Here is a 24,451-nt window from a genome sequence, read left to right on the forward strand (position 1 = left end):
GAAATGACAGCTTGGTTACTTTCAGGTAAATATCGGTCACGTGCAGCTATAAATGGGGGTGGATGTGCTGAACTGGGTGGAAAACAAGAAGTCACCATAGACTTCCATGGCACGATCGTGTGTACTGACATCAAATGCCAGCTCGATCATCTTTTCATGTGTTTTCACGGAGTCTCACTCACAGAACCCAATGAGACAGAAGCTTATTTTGTTCCTCTTAAGGCCCAGCTCTATGCCTCAGAAGAGGAGGGGTCATTACAGACTTGACTGATTACACAACTGCGTCTACCCTCCTTTGGTTGGCTGCATTATCCCCAGGGCCTCCTGTGCGGGAGCCAGGCGCCAGTCCTCCTTCCTGGGCGGGCGGGTGAGGTCAGAGTAGCTGACGACCGGCTAGCAGTGGTGTGCGTGTCTTAGAGGAGGGGTCGGGGCGTCAGTGATGGGGGAGTTGAACTCCTCGTTACATACATACCAGGCACTTCATTTTGCGCCTACTCTGAACCCTCTAGTGTTCAAAGTCTTTTCCTTTTCAGTGCTGCTGCCTGTTTATTTGGGGGGGGGGGCTCGTGTACGACAACTGCAGAGATGCTGTGCGCATGTGTGTGTGCGTTTGGGATTTAAGGGTTGGGCTGTGTGGTTTGTTTTGGTTTTTCTCCTCCTACTTTCCACTAATGCAGCCCTGCTGTCTTGCTCTGGTCCCAGTCAGGCGTTTGAGCCCTCCGTCCCCAGCCCCCCGGGAACAGGCCGGGATTTGCCTCGCTGCCGCCCCCAGGTGCGCACTGCTCGGTGGAAGGGACAGCCTTTGCCCATCTCACTCCGAGAGGCCTGGTGGTCACATGTCTAAAATGGGTTGGCCGGAGCTACATTCTTTCTGGAGGCTCTAGGAGAACATTCATTTCTGTGCCTTCTCTAAAGGCTGCCTGCACTACTTGGCTCATCCCAACTTCTGCTTCCGTGGCCACATTCCCTTCCTTCTCTGACTCTCGTCCTCCTGCGTCCCGCTTGTGAAAACCCTTGTGATGACCATTGGGCCTTGTAGAATAATCCAGGCTCATCTCCCCATTGTAAGGTCTTTAACTTAATCACCTTTTCAAGTCTCTTTTGCTATATAAGGTAATATATTCACAGGTTCCGGGCATTGGGACGTGCACATCTTTGGGGGGACTTACCCCCAAGCCTACCACAGCACCCCACAACTCAGAGAAGATCTGTGCAAGTGAGTAGATGTGGTGGATCCTAAACCAACCTGGTCATGATACGATTTCTGTGATTCTAGAAACCCCAAACCACTCCTCCCTCTAGATACCTCCCTAGCTTGGTCACTTCTGAAACCCTCCCCTCAGGGCACAAAGCATCTTCATCCACGCTGAGAACCCAGGCTTCGTACAAGGCCTGAGCACATTTCTTCCCACTGAAGTGGAAATGGTTGGCGGCAGGGCCTTTCCTAACAGCGAGCTCTGACTGGAGGGAGGCTCACGTGAGGGAAGGAGGAGGGACGGAGGCCGGGGCTAACTTGGATTGTGTCCTAGTGACCTGCTAGCATGGGGGTTCCCAGTGATGGAGGGAGAAGAGCACCTAGAAGTATGACCATAAAGTTTTAATCAAACAGAGCAAAATGGCCGCGATGCAGAACAGGTAGTGCTTGGAGAAGAGAAAGAAGATCATCTCCTTGGTGACATAGATTATGTGTATAAAGATGAAGCAGTACAGGAACATGGCAAACTGGTTCTGGGGGAGCAGGAGGTCCTGGAGGCCTCCCGAGAACTGTGGGAAAGAAGAGAATGTCGCTGGCCGAACTTCACTGCTCGGTGGCCAGGCAGGTCTGGGTGTCAGTCCTGCTCCTGTCCCTTCTGGAATTTGACCTTGAGCAGGTCATCCTCCTCACCTGAGGGAAGGGTCACCGTGCCCCCTCACAGACTATGGGAGGAAAAGTAGGCCAAGAATGAAACATTCCTAGCAAGGTCACGGGCACATAGAGGGACCTCGTGGGTTTTCACTTCTTCAGTCTGCCCTTATCCCTCCTGACTCCGGCACCAGGCAACACCATCCTTTCTCCGCGTTCTCTGCTGCCTCCGAGTCACGCAGGTGGCAGACTCTCTCTGACTCTGAGATCCCCAGATCTGCATGCCGGGTCTTGGGAATGTTCTCTGGATGGCTTGCCCTGACACTCAGCCTTGTTCTCTGCACAGTGGCACAATGAGAGGGTGTCCCGTGGGCACAAATGCCTGTTTCTGACTCTCTTTGTCCTGGCAAATGTCTCACAGGATCTGTCTGTGGTCTACTGGCCTGAGGCTGGGTCTCCCTGGGGGACAGGTGGTCAGAGACAGGTGATAGGGCCCCCCTGAACCCTCCCAGTATCGAGCCTGGGGAAAGCAGCTTGAGTTGTCTGGCTGATTCTGCCTGCATATTGCTCATTTCTGGAATCTATATAATTGAGGTCCAACAAGCTCCCATTTTAACTGTGGAAAGCATCAACATATAAGCATAGCAAAAGCTGACGTAACTATTTTGATCTGTAGTTAAGAAGGCATCACCCATGGTTTATTCTTTAAAATATCTTTTAAAATCATGCCATGCTTTTTGTAAGCAGGCAGATGGCAGGGACCGGGATGCCCTAAGCTAGCTAGAAACATACTCACAGAGGTAGTTTTCAGTACAGTGAAATCTATCTACCCACCCATTCATCCGGAAAAAGAGAGAGTGGGGAGGGGGCTTAAACATCAAGTCAGCTTTCCACCTGCCAGTAAATGGACAAAACATAAAACACTTTGTAAACGATTACCAAAGACCGGGGTTGTGGACACACCATTGTTTGCACAACTACAGAAAATGTGAGGGCAAATCAATAAACCCGAGGGGGCAGAAAATGACTCCAGTGATGCCATTTCTAAGGTGAATAGCAAGGCAGGTTAGAGACCAGAGGAAGAAACCCAGGGTGCTAGTGGGGTGGGGTGGGGGGTGGCTGAGCGGGTGGTCTGTGGACTTCTGCCGCCCAAAGCAGCCAGCATGTGTTTCTAGTCTGAAATGCTCATGGGTGATAACTATGATTTTGACAACCAAACATGCGTTTGTGAGACCTTTTAGACTTTTCACATTTTCAATGGTCTATCTTTTGAGCAGAAGACAGACAGCAGATAAGACTATACACCAAAGGCTTCCAGCTCATCCAACAAGAGTAAGATTTTCAAACTAAAAAAGGGAAAACAAATACGGTTAGAAGGAAGCATAGAGTAAAGGCATAGTATCTTAACCACAGGTGCTTTAAGGATTTGCAGGTTCGAACTCGGGACACATTTTACCCCACGATACTGAGAACAAAACCCCAAGTTTGGAAATGGAACTTATTAGTGAGAAATAAAAAAAAAATCTCAGGAAATGTGCCAGAATCTTAGAGACGAGCAAATATTTTCTAGATTTTTAAAAGGAGGGGAAAAAAGATGGATTCCGGAGATCCCAGTTCAATAAGCTTGACTTGGCTCAGCAAAACCATTCAGTGTATAATTAAGCAGATATTTTGTGAGCAAGAAAAAAAAATTGTTAAAACCCAGCATGTGTTCACTGAAAACAAATCATGCAAAACCAATCTCCTTTTCTTAAAAAAAAAAAAAAAAAAAGGACCAGTCAGTTAGGGAAATGCTATAGGTAGTGTAATATCTTAATTCTGGGAAACCATCTGACAGGGTGTCTCAAGATAGTTTTTTGGACAAGGTAGAGAAATGTGAGCTGGATAAAATGTAACCCAAGGGTGCTGATTAATGGAACATTGCTAACCTGTAGGGAGATCTTTTAGTGGTATTTACTTTAGGTCATATCCTCCTCAACAATTATAGCAATGACTTGGATAAAGACAGAAGGCAAGTTTCTCAGAAGTGAGGATGACTCAGAGCTGGGAAGCATAGCTAATACATTACATTCCAATAAAATTGAAAAGTGATGAATGTAAGTTGTTGCATTTGGGTCAAGAAGTGAATTGCATGAGTACATAAAAATGGTAATAGCTAACATTTATTGAGTGCTTACCTAATGTGCCAGGCTCATCACAAAGTGCCTCACATGCATGCCCTCCCTCACTCCTCGACAGGGCCCTATGAGGCAGGGACTACTTTCTAGATGAGCAAACCTAGGCTCAAGGAGGATTCGTAACTTGCCCAATATCATGCGGTTTATACATGGTAGAGCCAGAGTTTTAACCGGGACCGATTTTAAAGCCCAGGCAACATGCTTTCAACAATGGCATCTTTTCGTTATTTAGGACTTAGAGTGGCCCGGTATCACAGGGCTAAGCTTTTCCCATCCCATTTGACTGAAACTAGGCTTTCTCATCCCCCATTTAATACAGATTAGGGGAGAGTGGTCCATTTCCTGGCTAGAGATGTCTAAGTTTTAGATGGCAACAAGACAGAGCAATCCAACAGAACAAATGCAGCTCTGATAAGGGCGGGGGAGGGGTGATGGTTTTATCAAAATTCCTGGGCAGACTGCCGTAGGGCTCCCATCTCTTAAACGAGATGTAGAGAGGACTAGAGAATGGAGGAAGTCCAGTCACAAGAAACATGGAGGACTTTTCCCTGAGAAGGAGAGCGGTGGGCAGGGCAGGCGGGTGGGCGGGTGGTTCCGGGGCCCCTCCCAGGGTCAGCTCTCCTTAAAGAGTTGATCTCAGCTCAGCAGGAACCTCTGATCTCAGCTCAGCAGGAACCTCTGAAGCAGCCGGCAGCCCATCTCTGGACCCAGGCGGGATGCAGGGGCAAAGCAGGTCAGTGGGCTCCCCCTGCAGGGCAGGGGCGGGTGCCCCTGACCCTCGGGTTGCCTACTTCCCGGTCACCTACCAGGCGGGGCGTCACCTGCTGCTGCAGCTGCTCCATCACCTCCTCGTGCTGCCGCTGGCGCTCGTTCTCCTCGTGCAGGTACTTGAGCCGCGTGAGCTCGAACTCCATGCGCACTTTCTCCAGCTCCAGCTCGGTGTTGCGCTCGGTCCGCGGGGTCTCTGGGGCGGCCGGAGCGGGGGGCAGCTCCCCGAGTTCAGGTCCGTCACCCGCCTGGCCCTTGGTGGTGGAGCTGGCCTTGGAGGACGGTGACTTGAGTGGCCCTGGGCAGCCTCCGTCCTCGCAAGCTTCCATCTCCTCCAGGTGGTCGTGGGAAGAGTCTGGCTTCGGGGACTCTGCCTCCTGGAGCAGTGAAGGGGCGATTCAGGGGACAGTGAAGAGTGGGTCTGGGGCTGGCTCTGTAAGGATCTAGGCTGAGTTCTACCCAGAGGTGCACTCACCGGGAGTTATAGGGAAGGGGAGGGCGCCCTGACATGAAGGAAGGGTGCCCTCAAGTTGCAAGGGGTGGCTTGAGGAGCTGAGGCAGAAGTCTGTCTTCCTGGTAACTTTCCCACCCCCACTCTATCTAACTTTGAGACAATTAGACACCCAGTCCTCCTGGGGCTACAGAGGGAGGAACCTAAATGTAGGGGACCAACACAAGGGCTATGGGGGAGCCAGGTCCCTTTCACAGAGGGAGGACAGGGCCCTGAATGGGGCCAGCCTCGAGTGACTTCACAATCTTATTAAGGGCTACCTGGTCCCTGGTGACAGCCGGGGGCCAGTTGTGGGGGTGGGGTGCACATGACTTGCTCTTCTTCGCAGCTATCTGGGATCTCCTAGCACTCAGCTCCTATCAATTGTCCCCACGATACTCTCCTCCCCATGTAGGGACAGGCGGGGGCAGTGAAACGAGGCCCCCCCCCCCTTACCAAGGAAGCCCTTGATTTCCCTTCAGACATGGGGTCATCAGGCACCGCCTTGGGGAAAGTTGGGCAGCTTTCTCCTGCTCCCCGGGCTTCCATCATTTCTCGGTCCTCTGCTGCCATCCAGAAAACCACAATGCTGCCAATTGGGGCCAAAGGATATCTTTTAAGGTACTAACATTTGGTCTCACCAGATTCCACAGCTGGGCCACCATCACAATCCCCTGTCCTCATAATAACCCACATTCTACTAGTTGCTAGGGCCCCTCTGGCAGAGGCTATGACACACCTTTGAGGCCCATTATTAGGAACTGTAGGATGGGCCTTTGCCACCCTAGGGACTGCTTTAGACACTAGAATTCCACCACTTGAAATCCAGAGTTCTATCGTTGGAAATCTCCCCTGGGTCCCTCTTTTAAAGGCAGACTGTATCGGGATGACTTACAGTTAGCTCCTCAAATCCTGCTATAGGCTGAATTGTGTCTGCCCCCAAATTCATATATTGAAGCCCTAACACCCAGTACCTTAGAATGTGACCTTATTTAGAGCTAGGGCCTTTCTAGAAGTGAATAAGTTAAAATGAGGTCATTAGGGTAGGTTCTAATCCAATATGACTGATGTCCTTGCAAGAAGAGGAAATTTGGGCACGGACATGCACAAAGGAAGATGGAGTGAACATAAGGGAGAAGATGACCATCTACAAACCAAGGAGAGAGGTGTTGTTTTATCAGTGTTCTCCAGAGAAACAGAACATATATATATGATTTATTATAAGAAATTGGCTCATGTGCTTGTAGAGGCTGAGCGGGAGTGGCATGATCTGCCGTGTGTGAGTGGGAGCCCCAGGAAACCTGGTGGTGTAAATTCCAGTTCTGGTTCAAGGGTCTAATAGGCAGGAGCGCTGCGGGTTTAAGTCCCAGTCCATGGCCAGGAGAAGACTGATAGCTCAGCTCAAGCAGTCAGGCAGAGAGAACCAAGTGGGAGTGGGAAGGGGCAGAGGGGGAAAGAGAGGAGAGGGAGAAAGAATCTGAAGTGGACTCCACACTGAATGCTGAGCCCGACTCAGGGCTCGATCCCACGACTACGAGATCATGACCTGAGCCGAAATCAGGAATCGGATGCTCAACTGACTGAACCACCCCGGTGCCCTGTTTTAAATTTTTTAAAAAGATTTATTTATTCATTTGAGAGAGAGCAAGAAGAGAGGGGGAGGACAAAGGGAGAGGGAGAGAGAGAATCCTCAAGCAGACTCCCTTCTGGGGGTGCAGAACCCAATGGGGGTCTCGATCCCAGGACTCTGAGATCATGACCTGAGCTGAAATCAAGAGTCGGACGCTTAACTGACTGAGCCACCCAGGTGCCCCTCTCCCAGGGTTTTATTCTATTTAGGCCCTCAAAGGATTATATGATGCCCATCCACAATGGGTGGGGCCATCTACTTTACTCAGCCCACCAATTCCAATGCTAATCTCTTCCAGAAATACCCTCACACACACACACACACCGAGAAGTAGTTTGGGCACCCATGACCCAGTCAGGTTGAGACAAAATTACCGACCACAGGGCGGGAACAGACCCTTCCCTCAGAGCCTTTGGAAGGAACCAACTCTGCTGACACCTTGACATCCAGCCTCCAGAACTGTGAGAAAATACATTTCTGTTGTTTAAGCCCCCCAGTCTGTGGTGCTTTGTACTTTGTTGTGGAAGCCCTGGGACCTGAATACAGCTCCCCTAGGATTCACAGAATGGATTGAGTGGGACCAACAAAGAAACCGGGAGGCTGGGGGATATACTTTGCCATCTTCACATTTGTGAAAATGACAGAACACCTTTTCAGTAGTTGGAGGCAAAATTACATTGTGGAAAAAGAAAGGATTGCATCTGAGTTTTAGCTTTACTACGCTCACTAGCTGTGTGACCAAGGGAAAGTTATTCTACCCATCTGGGGCTCAGTGTCCTCATTTATAAATGGGGGCAAGATTTACCACTTCACTGCACTGTAGCCCTGATAGGAAAACAGAGTGTATTTGCCCGCTACCTGCCTATGCGGGGGCTAGAAATCATCATCATCACCATCATTGTAAGGGGTGGGGTTGTCACTGGAGAAAAGAGAGTGCTTATGATCTACCATCTTGCAAATCTTACAATTTGAAAACCATGGCTTTTGCCTCCCACCATTATGACGATGACCAGGGGAACCGGCTCACAGTCACTGAGTGAGATGTTGATACCGCCTCAAGCACTAGAAGTAGGACTGCTAGATAAACACAGGATGCCCAGTTAAATTTGGATTGCAAGTAGATAATTTTTTTGTATAAATATGTTCTAAAAACTGCACGGGATGTTCTTATATTAAAAAAGTATTCCTTGTTTTTCTGAAATTCAAATTTAAGTGGAGATCCTGTATTTTTATTTGCTAAATCTGGTGTTAACTAGGAGAGACCTACCCAAAGAAACAATGATGTATGATCAAATAATGAACTGTCATTAAAAATCACCAAGTACTAAAAAGCATAATAAGTACGATGGGTAGTTGTACCAGCTATCTATCAAACAACTATAGAATCTCAGTAATATAAAACAATAAACATTTATGTAGCTCAGGCATCTAAGAGTTGGCTGATCTAGGCTGGGCTCAACTAGGGGGCTTGTCCCAGGCAACTTCGTTCCACATGTCCCTCATCCTCTTCTTGGGAACAGTGGGTTAGCCTGGGAATGCTCTTTTCATGGCAATGGAAGGAGCACAAGAGGCCTTGGAATTGGTACACCATCACCTCCATCTTATACTATTGGCTTTGGCCAATGATCTAGCCAAACTCAAAGTCAAAGGATGGAGAAATGTATTCTGCCTTTTTAGTGGAAAGAACTGGAAAGCCATAGGGTAAATGGTATGGCTACAGGGCAGGATGATGAAGTGTTGGGGCCCATCATGCAATGTAGTCAGTCACTGTAGTTAAGAAGACCAGTGCTGATATGGCTGAAGCAGCTGGGAAGGGTTTAGTGGAAGATGTGATATGAAGGGTGGGTGGAATTTGGGCAAGAGGGAAGGATCTGCATGAGCAAAATCTCAACCGTTCATTCTTATCCATTTTCCTCTCCACCTCTGCTCTTTGCCCCTCCCCACCCTGACCTTTTCCCAGGAGGCTGACCTCCACGAAACCGCATTAATTCATTAAGCAAAGCTGTATGTTCCAAAGCGAAATAGAATCTAGGACTCTCATTTCTCCTGCCCCAAGCTAAGATCCTCACACACCCATCCTTTAGGGGACTCTGCAGGAAGCTGGAGACATGGGTCACCGGAGCCTTGGGTTGGTTCGGCACGCCTGGCAGCATGAAGAGGGTCTCCTCTCCTCCACTGGGCCCAGGGAAAGGCAGGTTATAGTAAAGCCACATGAGGGAGCAAAGGAGACAGGATCACACCGGAGCCTCCCCAGGGCCATTCCGTGCTGGGCTCAGCTACACCTGTCCTGTCGCTGCTATAACGTGCTGGTTCTGGTGGTTCTGTGTCTCTGTGTCCTTTCACTTCTCACCAGCATCCACCACGTTTTCTCTACGTCATAGCTTCAGTGTATTTGGGGTTTCTGCTTCCTCTCAATTTCAGCTTACTGGTAACTGCAGCTTCGAATGGCCCATCAGGGTCCTGACTGCGTGGCCCCTCTCTGCATCTTCTGTCTTATGCTTGTCCTAACTATCTTAGTCACTCTTGACTTCCTAGTAGACTTTTCCAAAGGCAAGAGTCAGAATGACTTGGTTTATCTCTATTTGGACAGAGCTCCTCATTCAAGCCACTGGGAAGCCTATGGTGCTCCCAGCGTGCTCAGCCAGGTTCAGCGCGGAGGTGGAGAAGTAGAGGTCAGGGAAGGCAGGGATGTATAAGCAGCCTCCAGTTGTCCATAAGCAGGAGCCGTGGTGGGGGCGGGGGGATAGGTTTCCTTTAGAAGGGGTACTGGGTGCGGCCGGCACCATGTTATTTATGGGCACATTCATAGAGCAACAAATCAATTCGAGGGTTGGCCAATAACCAGATGAGAGACTTGGGTATTAGCACAGCGCTCAAAAGCTTTCATGTACATTGTCTCATTTGATTCTCAGAATGCCCTGGTGAGGCAATTTTAAAGCAGGTACAATTATTGCCTGACAAGCAAGGAACCTGAGTCACCCACAGGGAGGTGAGGAGATTGGTGTCTGAAGGGAAAGGACATTATTGGCAGAGACAGGACTGGAATGCAGGTTTCCCATCTCTTTCCCCTGTGTTTTTATATTAGATCATAAGGACAGTCGTTGGGGCTCCAACTCTAAGAGGTGAGATGATTTTTTTACCTTGTGAAAATAAAGAAGTCAGTATGTACAATAGATATTTATGACGTCATTGTTTATGATAGGAAAAGACTGCGGAAAAAGTTAAATTTCCATCAGAAGATCTCTGGTTAAATAATCTGTGCTGTACTCATGACAAGAATACTATGCACATTTAGGGGCACCTGGGTGGCTCAGTCGGTTAAGCGTCTGCCTTTGGCTCAGGTCATGATCCCAGGGTCCTGGGATTGAGCCCCACATTGGGCTCCCTGCTCAGCAGGAAGCCTGCTTCTCCCACTCCCTCTGCCTTCTTCCCTGCGCTCATGCTCTCTCTCAGATAAATAAAATCTTAAAAAAAAGAATACTATGCATACTTAAAAAAGAATAAGACTTAAGAAAAAAATGAATAAGGGAGAGGCATCAGCGCAAATATGGAATGCTCTCCAAGATATATTATTCAGTGGAAAAGCAAAAACAGAACTCCCATATGTATTAAAAGATGAAAACACATTATACTTGGGTATGCCTAAAATATGCCCGGAAAAATACCTAGTAAATTGGTTCATGGTGGCTGTCTCTGAGGTGGGAGAGCTGAGGGGTTGGGGGTTTGGGGTGAGAGGGAGACAGTCTGAACTGTAGAGCATTTTTGTACTCTGACGTTTTAAAAAAAATCGTGTGCCTATATTACATTCTCAATTAAAGATTTTAAAAGGAATCTGGATGAGAGAGCTTTGCTCAGTGTAGGTGAAGGACGTTTAGGGTACATAACTTGGTCTAATTGAGGACAGGCAGGGATCCTGGAGCCACTGGGTCATATCCACCCTACACCTCATCCCCCCTTCTCTGACCCCCTCCCCAGTCTGCAATAGTCTTTACTTCAGTCCACGATGGAAGGCTTCCTGCTGAAATGTCTTCTTCCCTTCCTGGCTGCCTCAGATCCAGTGTTGTGGCTTTGGGACCCTTGAGCTTAGGTGTGCTGGTGCATTTAGAGGGTCATAATCATCACACCAACAAGAGCTTACATTTCTTGGGCACTAACCACGTACCGGGCACGGAGAACTTTTCCTGGACTATTTTACGTCATTTTTCAGAAGTGCCACACGAGTTAGGTGCCATTGTGATCTCTATCTTTCTAGAAGTGGTAACTGAGTTTCAGAGAGGCCAAGTCCCCTGCCCACAGTGACAGTTAGGAACAGGGGGAGCCTGTTAAGCACCAAAGTCCCTGTATTAAATTCCTTCCTGCTTGAAATATTTGGAACGGTTCCTGTTTTCCTGACTGAACCCTTGTTGCTACAGGGGGTATTCAAGAGGAAGAGGCACCTCGAGATGCTCAGAGGGTTCTGGGGGTTGGGGGGAATCCACCTGAGGAGGGAGCAAGGAGCTGCTTGACGAGGGCGCCTCTGAAGAGGACGCGGGGAGGTGTGTGAAGGCATGTGTAGGAGCGTTTTATCAGCCAGGGCCTAATCAGGAGACAGAAACCACATGGTAATTCCAACAGGGAGGGTAGCCGGTAAAGAATTATTACTAGTGACCGGAGAATGACTACTCGGGGGTAAAGAGAACTCTAAAAAATGCAGGAAGGAATAAAGTGGGGAGAGATGCCCCTCCGAAGCTGAGATTCAGGTCTCACTGGAGAGGGTTTGGCTGGAGCCCCTGAACAGTGTAAAAGTTTACTAAGGCCAAGGTCAAGCACATCAAGGCTGGAAAGCAGGAAACTACCCAATGGGGGGCCAACAAAACTCACCAGGCAGCTGCCTGGGGTTTGGTGTTGAACTTAGCAGGAAGTCACTGGATAGAACATCAGCTTCTTGTGAAGCTGCCTGTAAGGTGCCCCTGAGACTCGGAAGCTTCGTGTCACCTGATGTCCCCGCCAAGCATTGCAGCGTCCAGGGAGTAAGCCGGGGAGGACGCGCCTTCCTCCTGCGATGTCTCTCTGGCGCCCTCTACTGACAAAGCGTAACATCGCGCTCTGGCAGGAGGCATGTTTCTAGGCTCTGAATTCAGCACCCAGGCCAGGGCAATGAAGGCTAGATTTGCAGCCGGGAGGCAGTAAATTGGTAACTGGCATAGTGTGTGTATACTAGGGATTCCGTTCCCTTTCAACATACCTGCCCCAGTGCTCTGGGGGAACGTCCTGTTTTTTGAGAAGTTCACCCGAGACAAGAACGCACCCGGTTCCTGACCCTGCGGTAGGTCCAGATGAGAACACCCCGGATCATCAGATGCAACTCTTCTCTTTAATAATCAGGACGGAGAGAGAAGGAGTGCTTCTAGATGTTCCCTAAGTACACCCTAGCCTGCCTGCCTTCCGGGCTTTTTGCTGGCAGTGTCCTTAGCCCACAAAACCTTCTCTCCTTTATCTCCAACTATGAAAGTCCCCTCCAACCTTTGGGGTCCATCCCGGCGACTGCCACCTGTGAAACTGTGGGCTTCGTGTCTCTGGCTGCTTGGTGTTAAAATGATCTGGTGCTTGTCTCATCTCTCCCGCTAGATGAGAGGCTGGGTGGGGCAGGGCACACTGCCTTGCTCACAGTGGGTGCCAGCGAGGGGTTGGCTTAGCCAATGGCCCCGGACAGGCTGTGGCTCCCTTCTGGCTGGTGTCACATAGGCAGGCAGGCCAGAGGGCCGAGGAGCTATGCCTCCTCCTCTTTGTCTTTACACATCCAGCAGAACCAGGGGCCTCACTTCCTACCCACTTTCCTTGTTTGACCACTCGACTTTGATGTGGGTGAATTAGCAGCTGATGAATTTCCATACAGGGTGTAAAGTAAACTCTTATATGTGTGACTCTATTTTAAGTGCTTGGGAAGTAGGGTGATGGGTGTGGGAACTTTGCTATTTAAAAGAATTGTGTGCATAATTTCACAAAGCTGCTTTCCTCCCATCTATCATGAATGCAAATCCAATGGCCATTCATACCCTGGGCTTGTTCAAGCAGAGCCCACTTGTGGTGACCTCGGAGAAGGCAGGATATAAGCGCCCTTAAGCTCTCACCAGGTTGGAGCTCTTGATGGGAGGAATATTCCAATGAAGAGCCTTCTTAAGGCTGAGATTCCAGATTTTCAGCACTCACAGCTGGAGGGGGCTGTGGAGGCTACAGCCCGGGCCACAGTGGCTCTCAGTAACCACTTCTGATTCATTCATTTGGGGTCAGAGAAGGGGACGAGTGGAGTGTTGCACAGAATGTTCTGCACTGGTGATAGGGGTCCTGGGGTTGTGAGCCAAGCTGTGCCACTAGCTAAAAGCCAAGACCTTGGCAAGTCACCGAAACCCTCCCAAGGTGCAGCTTGGGTGTGTAAAGCTGGGGCAATTAAGCCTGCCCTGCGTCCTACAGGCCTGCCATGGTGGTTTTCATTCTACAGACGGAGGTGCCCCTGGTATTCGAGCTGCCCCAGCTGGCCTTCTGGAGTGTGCCGGAGGAGGTAATGGACGGTCTCCCCTGACACGTTGACGTTGCCCTCAAAAAAACCTCCTTGAATGTTTCACCTGACCCTCTTCTTTCATTTCATGGGAGTTACCATAAAATAAACGTATTCCAGGAAAGAGCTTTTCTCTCCTCACCTTTGTGCTGCTGCCTCCTCCTCCTTCTCCCCTCCCCAAACAGTAAGAGGGTAACCAACTCTGTGAAGCAGCTGTTGGCCAATACTGCCCCCTTGTGGCCCAGCTTGTCCTCACCGGGAGGCGTTCAGCCCAGGAGTTTTTCAGATTCCTAATCCTGACCCTTTGCAGAATTATCAGAAGGCCACCCAGAAAAGCGGACCCACAAGACCCTTGGAAGGGGTTCCAGATCCACAGAATGCCTGGTGGCAACCCAAATCTTTAGCACTGGCTCTGTGGATGTCTGTGTTCCAGGGAGGAGATAAAGTGGGGAGGAATACATCCTAAACGAATACCCGGGGGGTGTGGGGGTTCCTCTGGGAAGGGGTGAGCACAGAGCCGTACAGAACCACACCAGGACCTTGGCGCCATGTGCTGACGCCAGCACAGCCATTTATGAAGGGCCGGGTGTGTTAGGCCCGCGCCGGGGCTCCTCATGCATTGCTGCATTTAACTTCCCTCCGGAAGGATTATCGTCACGGCTCTGTGTGCGGGAAGAAACGGTGGCTCGAAGAGGTTGCATGATTTGCCCATGTCACAGCTGTGAAGGGGCAGACTGAGATCCAAACCCAGTCTGGTGTTTTACTCCCTCATGGCCACAGCACTCACTGTTCCACACCTGCGGGCTGGCCCGGGGCCCGACAGCCCCCACAAGACGTCTTCAACCAGATCCCATGACCCTGCTTCTCTCCCCTTCTCTAGATGCCCCGCCAGGTTCCCAGTGAAGTGTTCCTGACCACGTTGGGGAGTGAAGGCAGTGGTGGGACTCAGCAAGACTTACCTGAGCCTTCTCGGCTCTCCCTTTTTGCTGCTTCCCCCCAAATGTCGCCTTCTCTGTTCCCATGGGACCATTTCCCCTCTCTGCCCCAAGCAGATTTTTCCTTTTGGGGGTCTTGTGGCATGTGGTACATCTCCCTCGTGACACTAATCACCTTGAAATGGCTAATGGCTCTCACATGTTTCTGGACTTCTGAACCTCAGGCTTTTTTTTTTAATTTAATTTTTTTGAGACATTTTAGGTTCATGGAAAAAGACTTTAGGCCTTTCTTTCTTTCTTTCTTTCTTTCTCTCTTTCTCTCTCTCTCTTTCTCTCTCTCCCTCTTTCTTTCTTTCTTTCTTTCTTGGACAAAGACTGACTCATCTCTCCCCCAGTACCTAGCATGGCATCTGACACATAGTAGGTGCATAACCACGTGCTTATTGAGTGATGAGGAAGGCAAGACACATTGGAAATGGTTAAAACACAACAACAGCGAAGTATATGGTTCAATGCAGCTTTGCTGTAGCACGTGAAATCGATTTCTGCTTTCTCGGCAGTTAAAAGTGGTTTTTTTCATGGCTCTCTCTTGGTTGATTTTCAAGTTTGTTCAGACGCCTCTGCCCAAAGAAGAGGCCTCGGGGCGCCTGGGTGGCTCAGTCGTTAAGCGTCTGCCTTCGGCTCAGGTCATGATCCCAGGGTCCTGAGATCGAGTCCCACATCGGGCTCCCTGCTCCGCGGGAAGCCTGCTTCTCCCTCTCCCACTCCCCCTGCTTGTGTTCCTGCTCTCGCTGTCTCTCTCTCTGTCAAATAAATAAATAAAATCTAAAAAAAAAAAAAAAAAAAAGAAAAGGCCTCTCCCTGGAGGCAGTTCCACTTTTGTCCAGGAGATGGCGGGCGAGGCCAGCAGAAAAGCCTTGCAGCCCTCAGGGCCAGGCCCGCGTAGTTGACCCCTTTTTGTAAAAGATGCAGGAACCTGAAACCTATTTGCTGACCCTATAAATGCGCATGGATGATAAGAACTGGCTTTCGAGGTGGGTTCTTTGGCCGATCCCTGAGAAAAGGAGCTTTTAGGAAAATGTCTTTAAAGGGAAAATATGACAGCAGGAAAATATGAGGGGGCTGCTCCTCGTAAACCCTGTTTGAGTAGTTTCTCGAACGCCATGGAAAATGAACTTAATATAAAGCAGACACGGTCCTCAAACTCTAAATGACTCAGGACAACATCTTTTTTTGCCTCGTAAAGCTCATTTCTTTGGAAATCCTTCCCAGCCCTGTGGCCACCTGTCTGGTTGACTGCAAGCTTTCCTCTGCTCCCGTATCTGCACGGGTCTGCACACTCGAAAGAGGTAAGTAATGACTTTCTGGCTTGAGCTGACGGGAAAGAGGGGACAGCCTCACAAAATGGCCTGGGGACTTGCTAGCACGATGGGAATTTGTCAAACAGCTTTTTTTTTTTTTGCTGGGCTAATCAGGCCTACAGATATTTTCTCCTCAGAGTCCATCATTAAGTACGAAGGTAAGGCCAGGCCTCCCCTGCTCCCTGCTCCTGGGGACGAGGGTGTGACCGTGGGAAGAGGGAAACCGCTCCCTAATCTTGTGCTAAAACAGATTTTAAGGCTGCAGCCACCCCCACCCCCATTTTCCTTCTGACCTAAATCCTCCCCCGAAGCCGAGCTGGGCTCTGGGCCAGGGCGTCAGCTGTGGACAAAGGCGCCCTGTTTTGTAGGCCTGGCTACGGTTTTCCTACACGGTCTGACAAATGGTGCGCAACTCCCCCAAGTCAACGTGATCACGCAGAAGTCGGCAAAGATGGCCTGAGTGGGTGCTGCCTCCCGGGAACCCAGAAACACTGCCCCCTCGTGTTTCTACCACAGGGCACTGGGCTGTTTACATGGAGCCGCCCACTCCTCCGGCCTAGGTGTGGCTGCTCACCCGGAGGGCGCTGGGCGGGAGGCCCCCCTCGAGCTGAGTGAGCGTGCCCTATTTTTTCTGGCTGACTGGGGAGCCAACCGTTACTCACTGCTTCTCCTCAGGGTCTTTGGAGCGTGAGTGCCGTCCCTCCTCCTCCCACCTCTTTCTCCTCCTCTCAGCACCCTGGGGTAGCCGGGGAGGGCTGGGCTGGAGACCAGGACTAGTTGTGCTGAGACGACCCATTGCCATGCAGACTTGAGGGGACAGATCTTTTACCTCCTGAGGCACAGCTTCCGCTTTGTAAAATGGGCATGACAACAGGTGTCATGCCACGTATGTAGAGATGGTGCTGATGACAAATGGGGTGTGCATTCGGGAAGGACAGGGCTCTCTATGGGCCTGGAAGGAGGACCAAGGTAGAAGGAGGAGGGACGGTCAGAAGGATGAGAGGGATTTAGGTGCATGCACATTATGGGGGAGGGTGTGCCAGGTGGGGAAATGGTGAGAACAATAGCACAGTGGCAGGAACCCATGGAACATTTCCTGGGAAGAGTGAGTACATCATTCTGGCTTAATCAAAAGTGTGTGTGTGTACGCTCATGAAAGTATGCCTGTAACGGGGAGGCAAGTCTGGAAACATGGTATGAGATCTAATTATGGAAGGCCTTGGAGTCCCGGCTCATTACTTTGGGGAATATTGCAAGGTTATGAGCAAGGATCACATGCAAAGTCATGTGAGGAAGATTGATGTGGCCATTTGTGTATGAGAGAGAGTTGGAGAGACCAAGGGTAGCCATTTAGGAGACTGTTGTAAGTTCTGGGACAGAGAGGAGGGCATGTGAGAGCAAGATGGTGCCCAAGGGACCACTAGAAAAGCCATTATGCATGAAGATCAATAGGACTTGGCTGAGTTTAGGCCTGAGACAAGAGGCCTGAGTTTAGGCCTAAGACAAGAGGATAGTGGTACCGTGGCAGAAACTGGCAAGGCCCTGGAGGAAAGCCTGGTGTGGGGAGAAAGTTAGCTTTAAGGTCTTCCACCTGAGGTGACTGGGTTCATTTGGCCAAATATAAGCAGTAACTGGTGAGAGGGAGAGCCGAAGCTCCCGATTGACGGGTCTCCTCCAACAAGCTCTCTCCACCACTCTGGGCTCCTTGTCCTTTCAGAATGTGCTCTCCACCCTGACCCTGCGTCGGGACTCGGCCTCTAGCTACCAGTTTGAGAACCTGGGCTGACTGGCCCGGCTTTCTGCTGAGATCTGGCCTTGGCCTAGGTGGAAAGATCCCCGGGATTGCCTGGGCTGAGCCAAGCCTCAGCTGTTTTTGCTGGGTTGGTAGGAAGTCTAGCCACATTTGGCAGGCCTCTCTGGGAAGTAGAGGCCAGGAGTTCTGCCGAGGAAGGCGGAGAGAGACAAGGGTGGTAGATCATTTTGTGGGAAAAAACAAAAGGCAGCGGGCGGGGGAGGCATTTTGTTTCTGCAGTTTAGGCCCTTTCAGACAGCTGCTCATATGATGGATGGAGACATTTATTTGCAGCAGTTTTCTTGGAATCCCTGATCTCTAGTAAATGCTCAGCAGCCTGCAGGAGAACACTGCTAGCATTGTGAGGTATGCGTTTCGATTGTAAGAGAGCCGCAGGTGCAGGCAGGACATTGATGAAATGTGGAGGGGGCCAGAGGGGCGAGGTGTGAACGCCCACAAGGAGGAATCTGGTGGGGGAGGGAGGGCCCAGCTCTGCGGCTGACTAGTCCCTCCCTCCCTCCAGACCTCAATCTTCTCATCTGTCAAGTGCCGCTACCGGGCTGGAGGATCTCCAAGCCCCTTTCATACCCTGACATTTTTGTCACGTCTTTTGTGTCTCAGTCCCAGCCTGGACCTGGGCTCATGGGGGTGATGCTGGAGAAAAATGCACAGACTTTGCTATCTGGAAAGACCACATCAACATTGGCCATCCCCGGCCTCTGAAAAGCTTTTGAATCAGCCTTGATCGGCGGAACAGAACTCTGGTCTTGTGAGCTGGTATCAAGCCTCACATTGCCCACCGTTTGTCTCCTACCACAAGCTGGTCGTAGGAAATAATTTTTACGAGAGATGGTCAAAGACTCATTTTCAAACATTTAAAACAAATGCCTTTTTCTTTTTTTCCTAAGGGAATTTTATGTGGGCTTAAGATAAAAACTGACTGTTCTGGTAGAAAGGGCTTTGAGTCCCCAGGCTCCTCTGCAAACCCACAGGCCGACCTAGGGGCTGGACAATCTAATGACAGATACAGGACAAGTGAGGTCCTAATCCATGTCCATGTGCTGCCTTTGCATTTTAGCCAAAGCCACTTTAAGAGCCAGCCGTGAACACTCTCCTGTTTCTGCTCTCAAGCTTCCATTGAGGACACAGCCCTTAACATCACACAACATCCGCTAAGGAATGCCTCCACGTGAGAAAGGTCTTTGAGCAGTTCGTAGTAGGAAAAGCTTTATCTTTTCCCCAGGAACTAAAATGTCCTTTAGTTCTTTGTTCTAGAACAAACAACCAACAAGCAAACAATCACGCTGTCTCCCCCGAGAGGAACTTTGCCATAATAAGATGTGTATCATTTCATGCATTTCCCTCTCTGTGCTGTGTGGTGGGTTGGCACTTGGCATCCATTTCAGACTCCTTCCACGTGCCTTCCCGTACCTGAGAGGCTGGAAAGCTAAAAATGGCATTTCCCGGATTCCCCTGCTCCTAGGGTTCCAGATTTAAAGTGGTTTCTGTCGTTAGATGGACTCATGAAATGTCTGGAGGTGGAATGGAGGCTGGCAACCAGTGCGGTTTGGGGGTGTGGATGTTTCTGCAGCTGTGACTTGATGCCCAGCCACGAGCTCCACGCGTGTCTTGGCACATTGGTGGGTGGCGGCGTCTCCCCCACCCAGGGATTGGAGATTTGGTGGTGTGTTTTTGATTTCAGCGATTCTGTGTGATGGGCTTTGATTCTCTGTCATTGTGATTATGGTAGAGGTGGCAGCTCCCTTGGCAGGCAAGTTGCGTGGCAGGATTCTGCTCATCCTTTCTGACAGCCCAGCCTAGAGCCCTTTCCTCCTGCTCCTTCCACCATCCATTCCGTAAGCACAAATTCCTTACGTTACACTGCTTTTGCTTGACAAATGAGCAGGGGTGGTTTCTGTTTCCTATTTTTGATCTCTGAGGGAAACTCCTCAGTCACCAGGATATACTGGGATCCAAGTCATCGTGCTTCTTGCTCCTCGGTGAAGCTTGAAGGATCTCTGAGCCTCAGTTTCCACATCTATAGCTCTGTGACAGTAGTAATCTCACTGTATTGTAATCGTATCCTTGCCTCCCTCCCTAGGGGGCTCCTGTCTCCTTTCGTGACTAACATCTGTTTGAGGTTTTACAGCTTATCAAGCCTTTCCCCTATTATCACAACCACTGTGGGAGGTCAGTAGGGAATGTTGTTAGAATTACAAAACCACAAGGTAATTGCCATGGCACAGACAGAATGTGGTTCAAGGATGGGTGGAATGCTTTGGGTTGCTTGGGGCAATCAGACGAGGCTGGAGGAGGACAAGGTGCCTGAGTGAACTCTGAAGAATGAGATGTCTAAAGACAGATAGGCAGGGGCAGGACTTTACCAGCAGAGGGAAGAGCATGTGCAAAGGCTGGGGGGCACATTCAGGGGAGTCTGTGAATGTGAGTCCTGAGACTGACAGAGTAGAAAATGGGAGGGGCGGGAGATAAGGCAGGGGTGGAGGGCCTGTATGAACAGCTTGGCATTCCTGCCTGAAAAGAGTTTCAATTTACCCTGTAGATGGCTGAGAAGCAGGGGAAGTACCTCACTGAGTGACCATGCTGGCACAACATGGAGGATGGGCTAGAGGGGTGAGACCAGTGGGGGCGGAAACAAGGGGACTGGTGAATGATCTGATGTGGGGTAAGAGAGAGAGACGGAGTGACGTGGGTTCGTCCCAGCTTCTGGCTTGGGCAGACAGTGCTCACGGAGAGAGGGAACTCTAGAAGAGGAGCAGATTTGGACATATCAAATTTGAGATTATCCGGTAACCAGCTAGTTACATAGGTCTGAAACTTGGGGAAGAGAGGTCTGTCCGAAGGTACAAATTTTAGATGAGTCAGTCAATGTTAAGGTGGTGGTCAAAACCTTGAGTGGATGACCTTGTTTAAGGAGAATAAGAGGACTAGGGAGGAGGGAGGATTGAAGATAGAGCTGGGAGGACCACTGATACTTAATGGAAAAGAAACCTATAAATAGGCAGGGATGAGTGGCCAGAGATGAAGAAGAGAAACTGAAAGAGTGGTTCAAGGAAGGTGCAGTGGTCAACAGTGTCACAATTGAAGAGAGATCCAAAAAGGTGAGGACTGGAAAGTTCTCTTTGGGTTTGGCAGAAATTCACTGGTGACCTTGATAATTCAATTCATTTTTAACCAATACTTACTGAATGCTTACTATATGGCAGGAACTGTTCTTAGAGTTTGGGGTATATCAGTGAATAATCTCATTCAAGTGAGGGGAGACAGCTATTAAAGAATGAACATAACAACTAAGTATTTTTAAAGCATGCTAGAAGGTGGTAAGTGCTATAAAGGGAAAAAGTTGAACATATAAGGGGCAAATCAGGAATGCTGGGCAGAGGTTGCAATTTTAAATATGGTTGTCAGAAAGTTATATGGGAGCAAGGACTTTGAAAGTGGGGAGAAGTTGACCATGTGACTATCTGGGGCAAAAGTATTTCAGATAAAAGGCATAGCCAGTGAAAAGGCCTTAAGGTAGGATGTGCCTGGCATGTTCCAGGAATAGCAAGGAAGCCAGTGTGGCTGGAGGGGAGTGAGTGAGGGGAAAATAGTGGGAGATCCCATCAAGGAGGTAAGGTGGAGGGTAGGGGCTTGGTAGGCCATGGGAAGGGCTTTGACTTTGGGAAGCCACTGGAGACTTTTGAGCCAAGAATGACACCGTCTAACTTAAGCTTTAAAAAAGCTTATTCTGGCTACTGCATTGATAATAGACTGTAGGGAGGGGAGGGGAGCAGCAGGGAGACCTGTTGCAGTGATCCAGGCAAGAGATGATGGCATCTTGAGTCAGGATGGTGGCACTGGCAGTGGTCAGAAGGGTCAAATTCTGGATATGTTTTGAAGGTAGAACCAACAGAATTCCTGATGGATTGGGCTGTGGGGTATGAGACAAAGAAAAGGACCACTTCAAATTTCTTGTCATCTTTCCAGTTGCTCATGCTGTTTCCCTCAACTGAGATGGTGGGAATTGTGGGTGAAGAAGGTTTGGGTTCAAAGATCAGAAGTTTAGTTTGGGGCACGTGGAGTTTGCACTGTCCATTAGACATCCAAATATCGATGTTGAGTGGGCATTCTCAGTGATATGGGAGAGGGGAATCCCAGAGTGTCCCTGTTGGGGAGTGGACTGGAGGTGAGAAAGTCCTAGAAGCCCGGCTGTGGGAGAGAAGGGTACTGGTATGTGAAAGTGAGGGGAGGGTTGGGTTGAAGAATCTTTGAAAAGAAGACGTATAAGTTTGTCTGTAGAAGAAGTGAAGAATCCAGTGAGAACCCCTACGTTGACAATTCTAGAAGAGAAATTGTTCCTGATGGCACCAAGTCCTTAAAGAAGTCAGTGAGAACAGATACATCTGAACATCCGGAATGCCTTTTCTTCTGAGGCAGGGTAATGTGGAGCAGATGACACTTTCTAGGAAGTGTCAATGGAGGGGCAGGAAGTTGAGAGACTTTAATTTATGTTTCTGCAAAAGAAGAATTAGGCTCAACCAAGAGAGAAGGCTCAACCAAGAGTTGAGCTGAGAACTTGGGGAAAAACATGAAAGTCGGGAAAAGACCCTGAGGGTAATAGGAGAAGTTGTGGAGGGATTGCTGAGAGTGATGAGGGTATAGCTGATGCTATAAATTGGTGGGGCACCATTCTTCCTTGTGGTGAGATTTTCTCCATCAGTCCCAGGTATAGGGACCCAGGTATAGAAGGTGGATAATCTTGGCTTAGGATTTTATGGAGTACAAGTGCTAGAAAGACAAGCAGATGATTGAGCTGAGGTGGCTGTCAAGAGAACAGTTGAAGTGAAACCCTGTAGGGTCTTGGCTAGATGGGGGCGGAAGTGAAGTCAGGAGATGCTGATAGATACGGAGAACCAGGTAGAGTCAGGAGCTCAGAGGTCAAGGTGAGGTCAGAGAGTAGGTGTGGTGGGAGGACCTGAGTGAGAGCTAGAGGAATTAGATTGTGGCCTGGGAGTGGAGCATTGAGGTTAGGACTTCAAAGGTGAAGTGGTTCTCAGTGTTTGTAATCTAGAAAGGTGGATCCTCCAGGGGGATGGGCAGTCCAACAGAGACAGGAGGTGAAGGTCAATGGAACTGAGAATGTTAAGGACCTGGAGATGGGGATGTTACATATCATTCACAGAGATTCAAAATTCTCCTGAGATGATGCCGGGAATTGGAGTGAAAAGGAAATCAGTGGTCTGGATGATAAACTTCTCAATCTAAGTTGGGGAGAGTTCAGGTGGTCCCTAAAGAATCATGATAATGGGGAGTTGGGGTCAGTGCAATGCTTGGCTTAGTACCAAGGAGGGGCGGGGGCGGGGGGGGGCAGGGGGTAACCAAAAGCTGAAGAGGAATGACCGGGTAAGTTTGTTCCTCTTTTTGAAGTTCCTCTGCACATTTTTTGCACTTCTATGCTAGGCTATGTTTAATGTAGCCTCCTGCTATTACTGACCTCTCTCAGTATTTTTGTTTCACAATATTGTTAGGTCCTTGGGAACAGGTATAAGGTACTCTCACATTGAAGGTACTTAATAAATGTTGGTTTTAAAGTGGAGAGTTGGCCAGATGGGGACTTGTGCTGGGTACATTACCTGGAACAAATGGGTGACAGCTGTATTTTTTCTCCACCACTTTGTGTTTTCTTTTTTCTTCTTTAAGATTTATTTATTTATTTGATTTTTTTTTTAAAGGTTTATTTATTTGAGAGAGAGTGAGCATAAGTGGAGCGATGGGGGTGGGGGGAGAGGCAGAGGGAAAGAATCTCAAGCAGACTCTCTGCCGAGCATGGAGCCCCACACCGGGCTCAACACGGGGCTTGACCTCAGCACCCTGAGATCATGACCTGAGCCAAAACCAAGAATTGGATGCTCAACCAGTGGAGCCACCCATGTGCCCCCGATTTGTGGTTTCAGTGAGAATACCCCATCCCCCAAATTTAAGGTCTGGGGATGGCTCTGGCCTCACCTGGAAAATACCAGAAATGGTCAGTTCCCATGTGTGTCACCTCCTGGGACCTTGGGGTCTGGAAGCGTCCCTGAAACCTGAATGTGCTCGGGCTCCTGGTGACCTGACACCTGCTGGGAAACACAAGGAAGTGGAAAAGAAGCCAAATCGAGAAGTGGCTGCTGGAAACCAGAGACTCGAGCAGAAGAGGGGCTGTACAATGAACAGCAAACTGTATACAAAGGCAAATATTTAATTTGAGGTGGAGCTTTATTTTCCTTATATCAGAATAATGCAGACCTTGGATCAAAGCCTCTGGGACTAATGACAAGAAAATTAAATTAAGTGTAATTACATGCCACTCAAAGACTCCTGGGAAGCCATTCAAATATGCAAGAGTCCTTTGTGCAAGGTGGTGTTAGTTCTTCCTGACTGAGAAGGGCGCGCTGAAGAGGAGGTCGGTTGAGTAGAGGTAATTACGTTTGGTAAACTCAATTATCACTTCTCAGCAGCGATAATGGGTTCTGCTCAAACAATGGAAAAATGATTATGTATCCTAGCCCTTTGATGATCCAAGTGAATAAAAGAAGACCTAACAGAGTTTCTAGAACCTGGCAACTTCAAGGCAAGACCAGATCCTAAATTGTGAAAGATACTTCAGGACTCATTAGGACACGGTGGACTGACCCATTTAGCCCGCGTGTCCATGGCAGGTATTTGACGCCAGGGACGGAGGGATGTCAGTAGCCCCTGAAGGCAGGTGCCGTGTTGAACACTCTGCTATCTCGTGCACATGGCTCAGGCGTTGGCCACAGCTGGTTTGGGAATGCTCTGTTTTGTTGCCCTGAATAAGGAGGACTTGCTGTTTTGTGGTTTGATACAGTTGGCTATGTAGTTTCCCCTTTTGCGGTGGTTGTAAAGGGCAGGGTGAGTTG

At 49.3% G+C, this 24,451-nt stretch overlaps 1 protein-coding gene across 1 annotated transcript; it reads right to left on the minus strand.

Annotated features, from left to right (window-relative positions):
- Positions 1–1,575: 1,575 nt before the first annotated feature.
- On the minus strand, positions 1,576–5,851 carry TMEM247 (transmembrane protein 247). Its single transcript, XM_036121632.1, has 3 exons — positions 5,735–5,851; positions 4,827–5,165; positions 1,576–1,764 (listed from the first exon to the last, which is right to left on the minus strand). Exons 1-3 carry the CDS (start codon positions 5,849–5,851, stop codon positions 1,576–1,578), a joined length of 645 nt encoding a protein of 214 aa, XP_035977525.1.
- Positions 5,852–24,451: the final 18,600 nt, after the last annotated feature.

This window comes from Halichoerus grypus, chromosome 10 (assembly GCF_964656455.1).
Source record: "Halichoerus grypus chromosome 10, mHalGry1.hap1.1, whole genome shotgun sequence".
Taxonomy (NCBI): domain Eukaryota; kingdom Metazoa; phylum Chordata; class Mammalia; order Carnivora; family Phocidae; genus Halichoerus; species Halichoerus grypus.

Excerpts from the sequence above, each read along its gene's own strand:
- TMEM247 (XM_036121632.1), bottom strand. The coding sequence starts at position 5,851 with ATGGCAGCAGAGGACCGAGAAATGATGGAAGCCCGGGGAGCAGGAGAA. Across the intron at positions 5,166-5,734 it reads GGAAATCAAGGGCTTCCTTG|GAGGCAGAGTCCCCGAAGCC; the intron begins GTAAGGGGGGGG and ends TCACTGCTCCAG. Across the intron at positions 1,765-4,826 it reads AGCAGGTGACGCCCCGCCTG|TTCTCGGGAGGCCTCCAGGA; the intron begins GTAGGTGACCGG and ends TCTTTCCCACAG.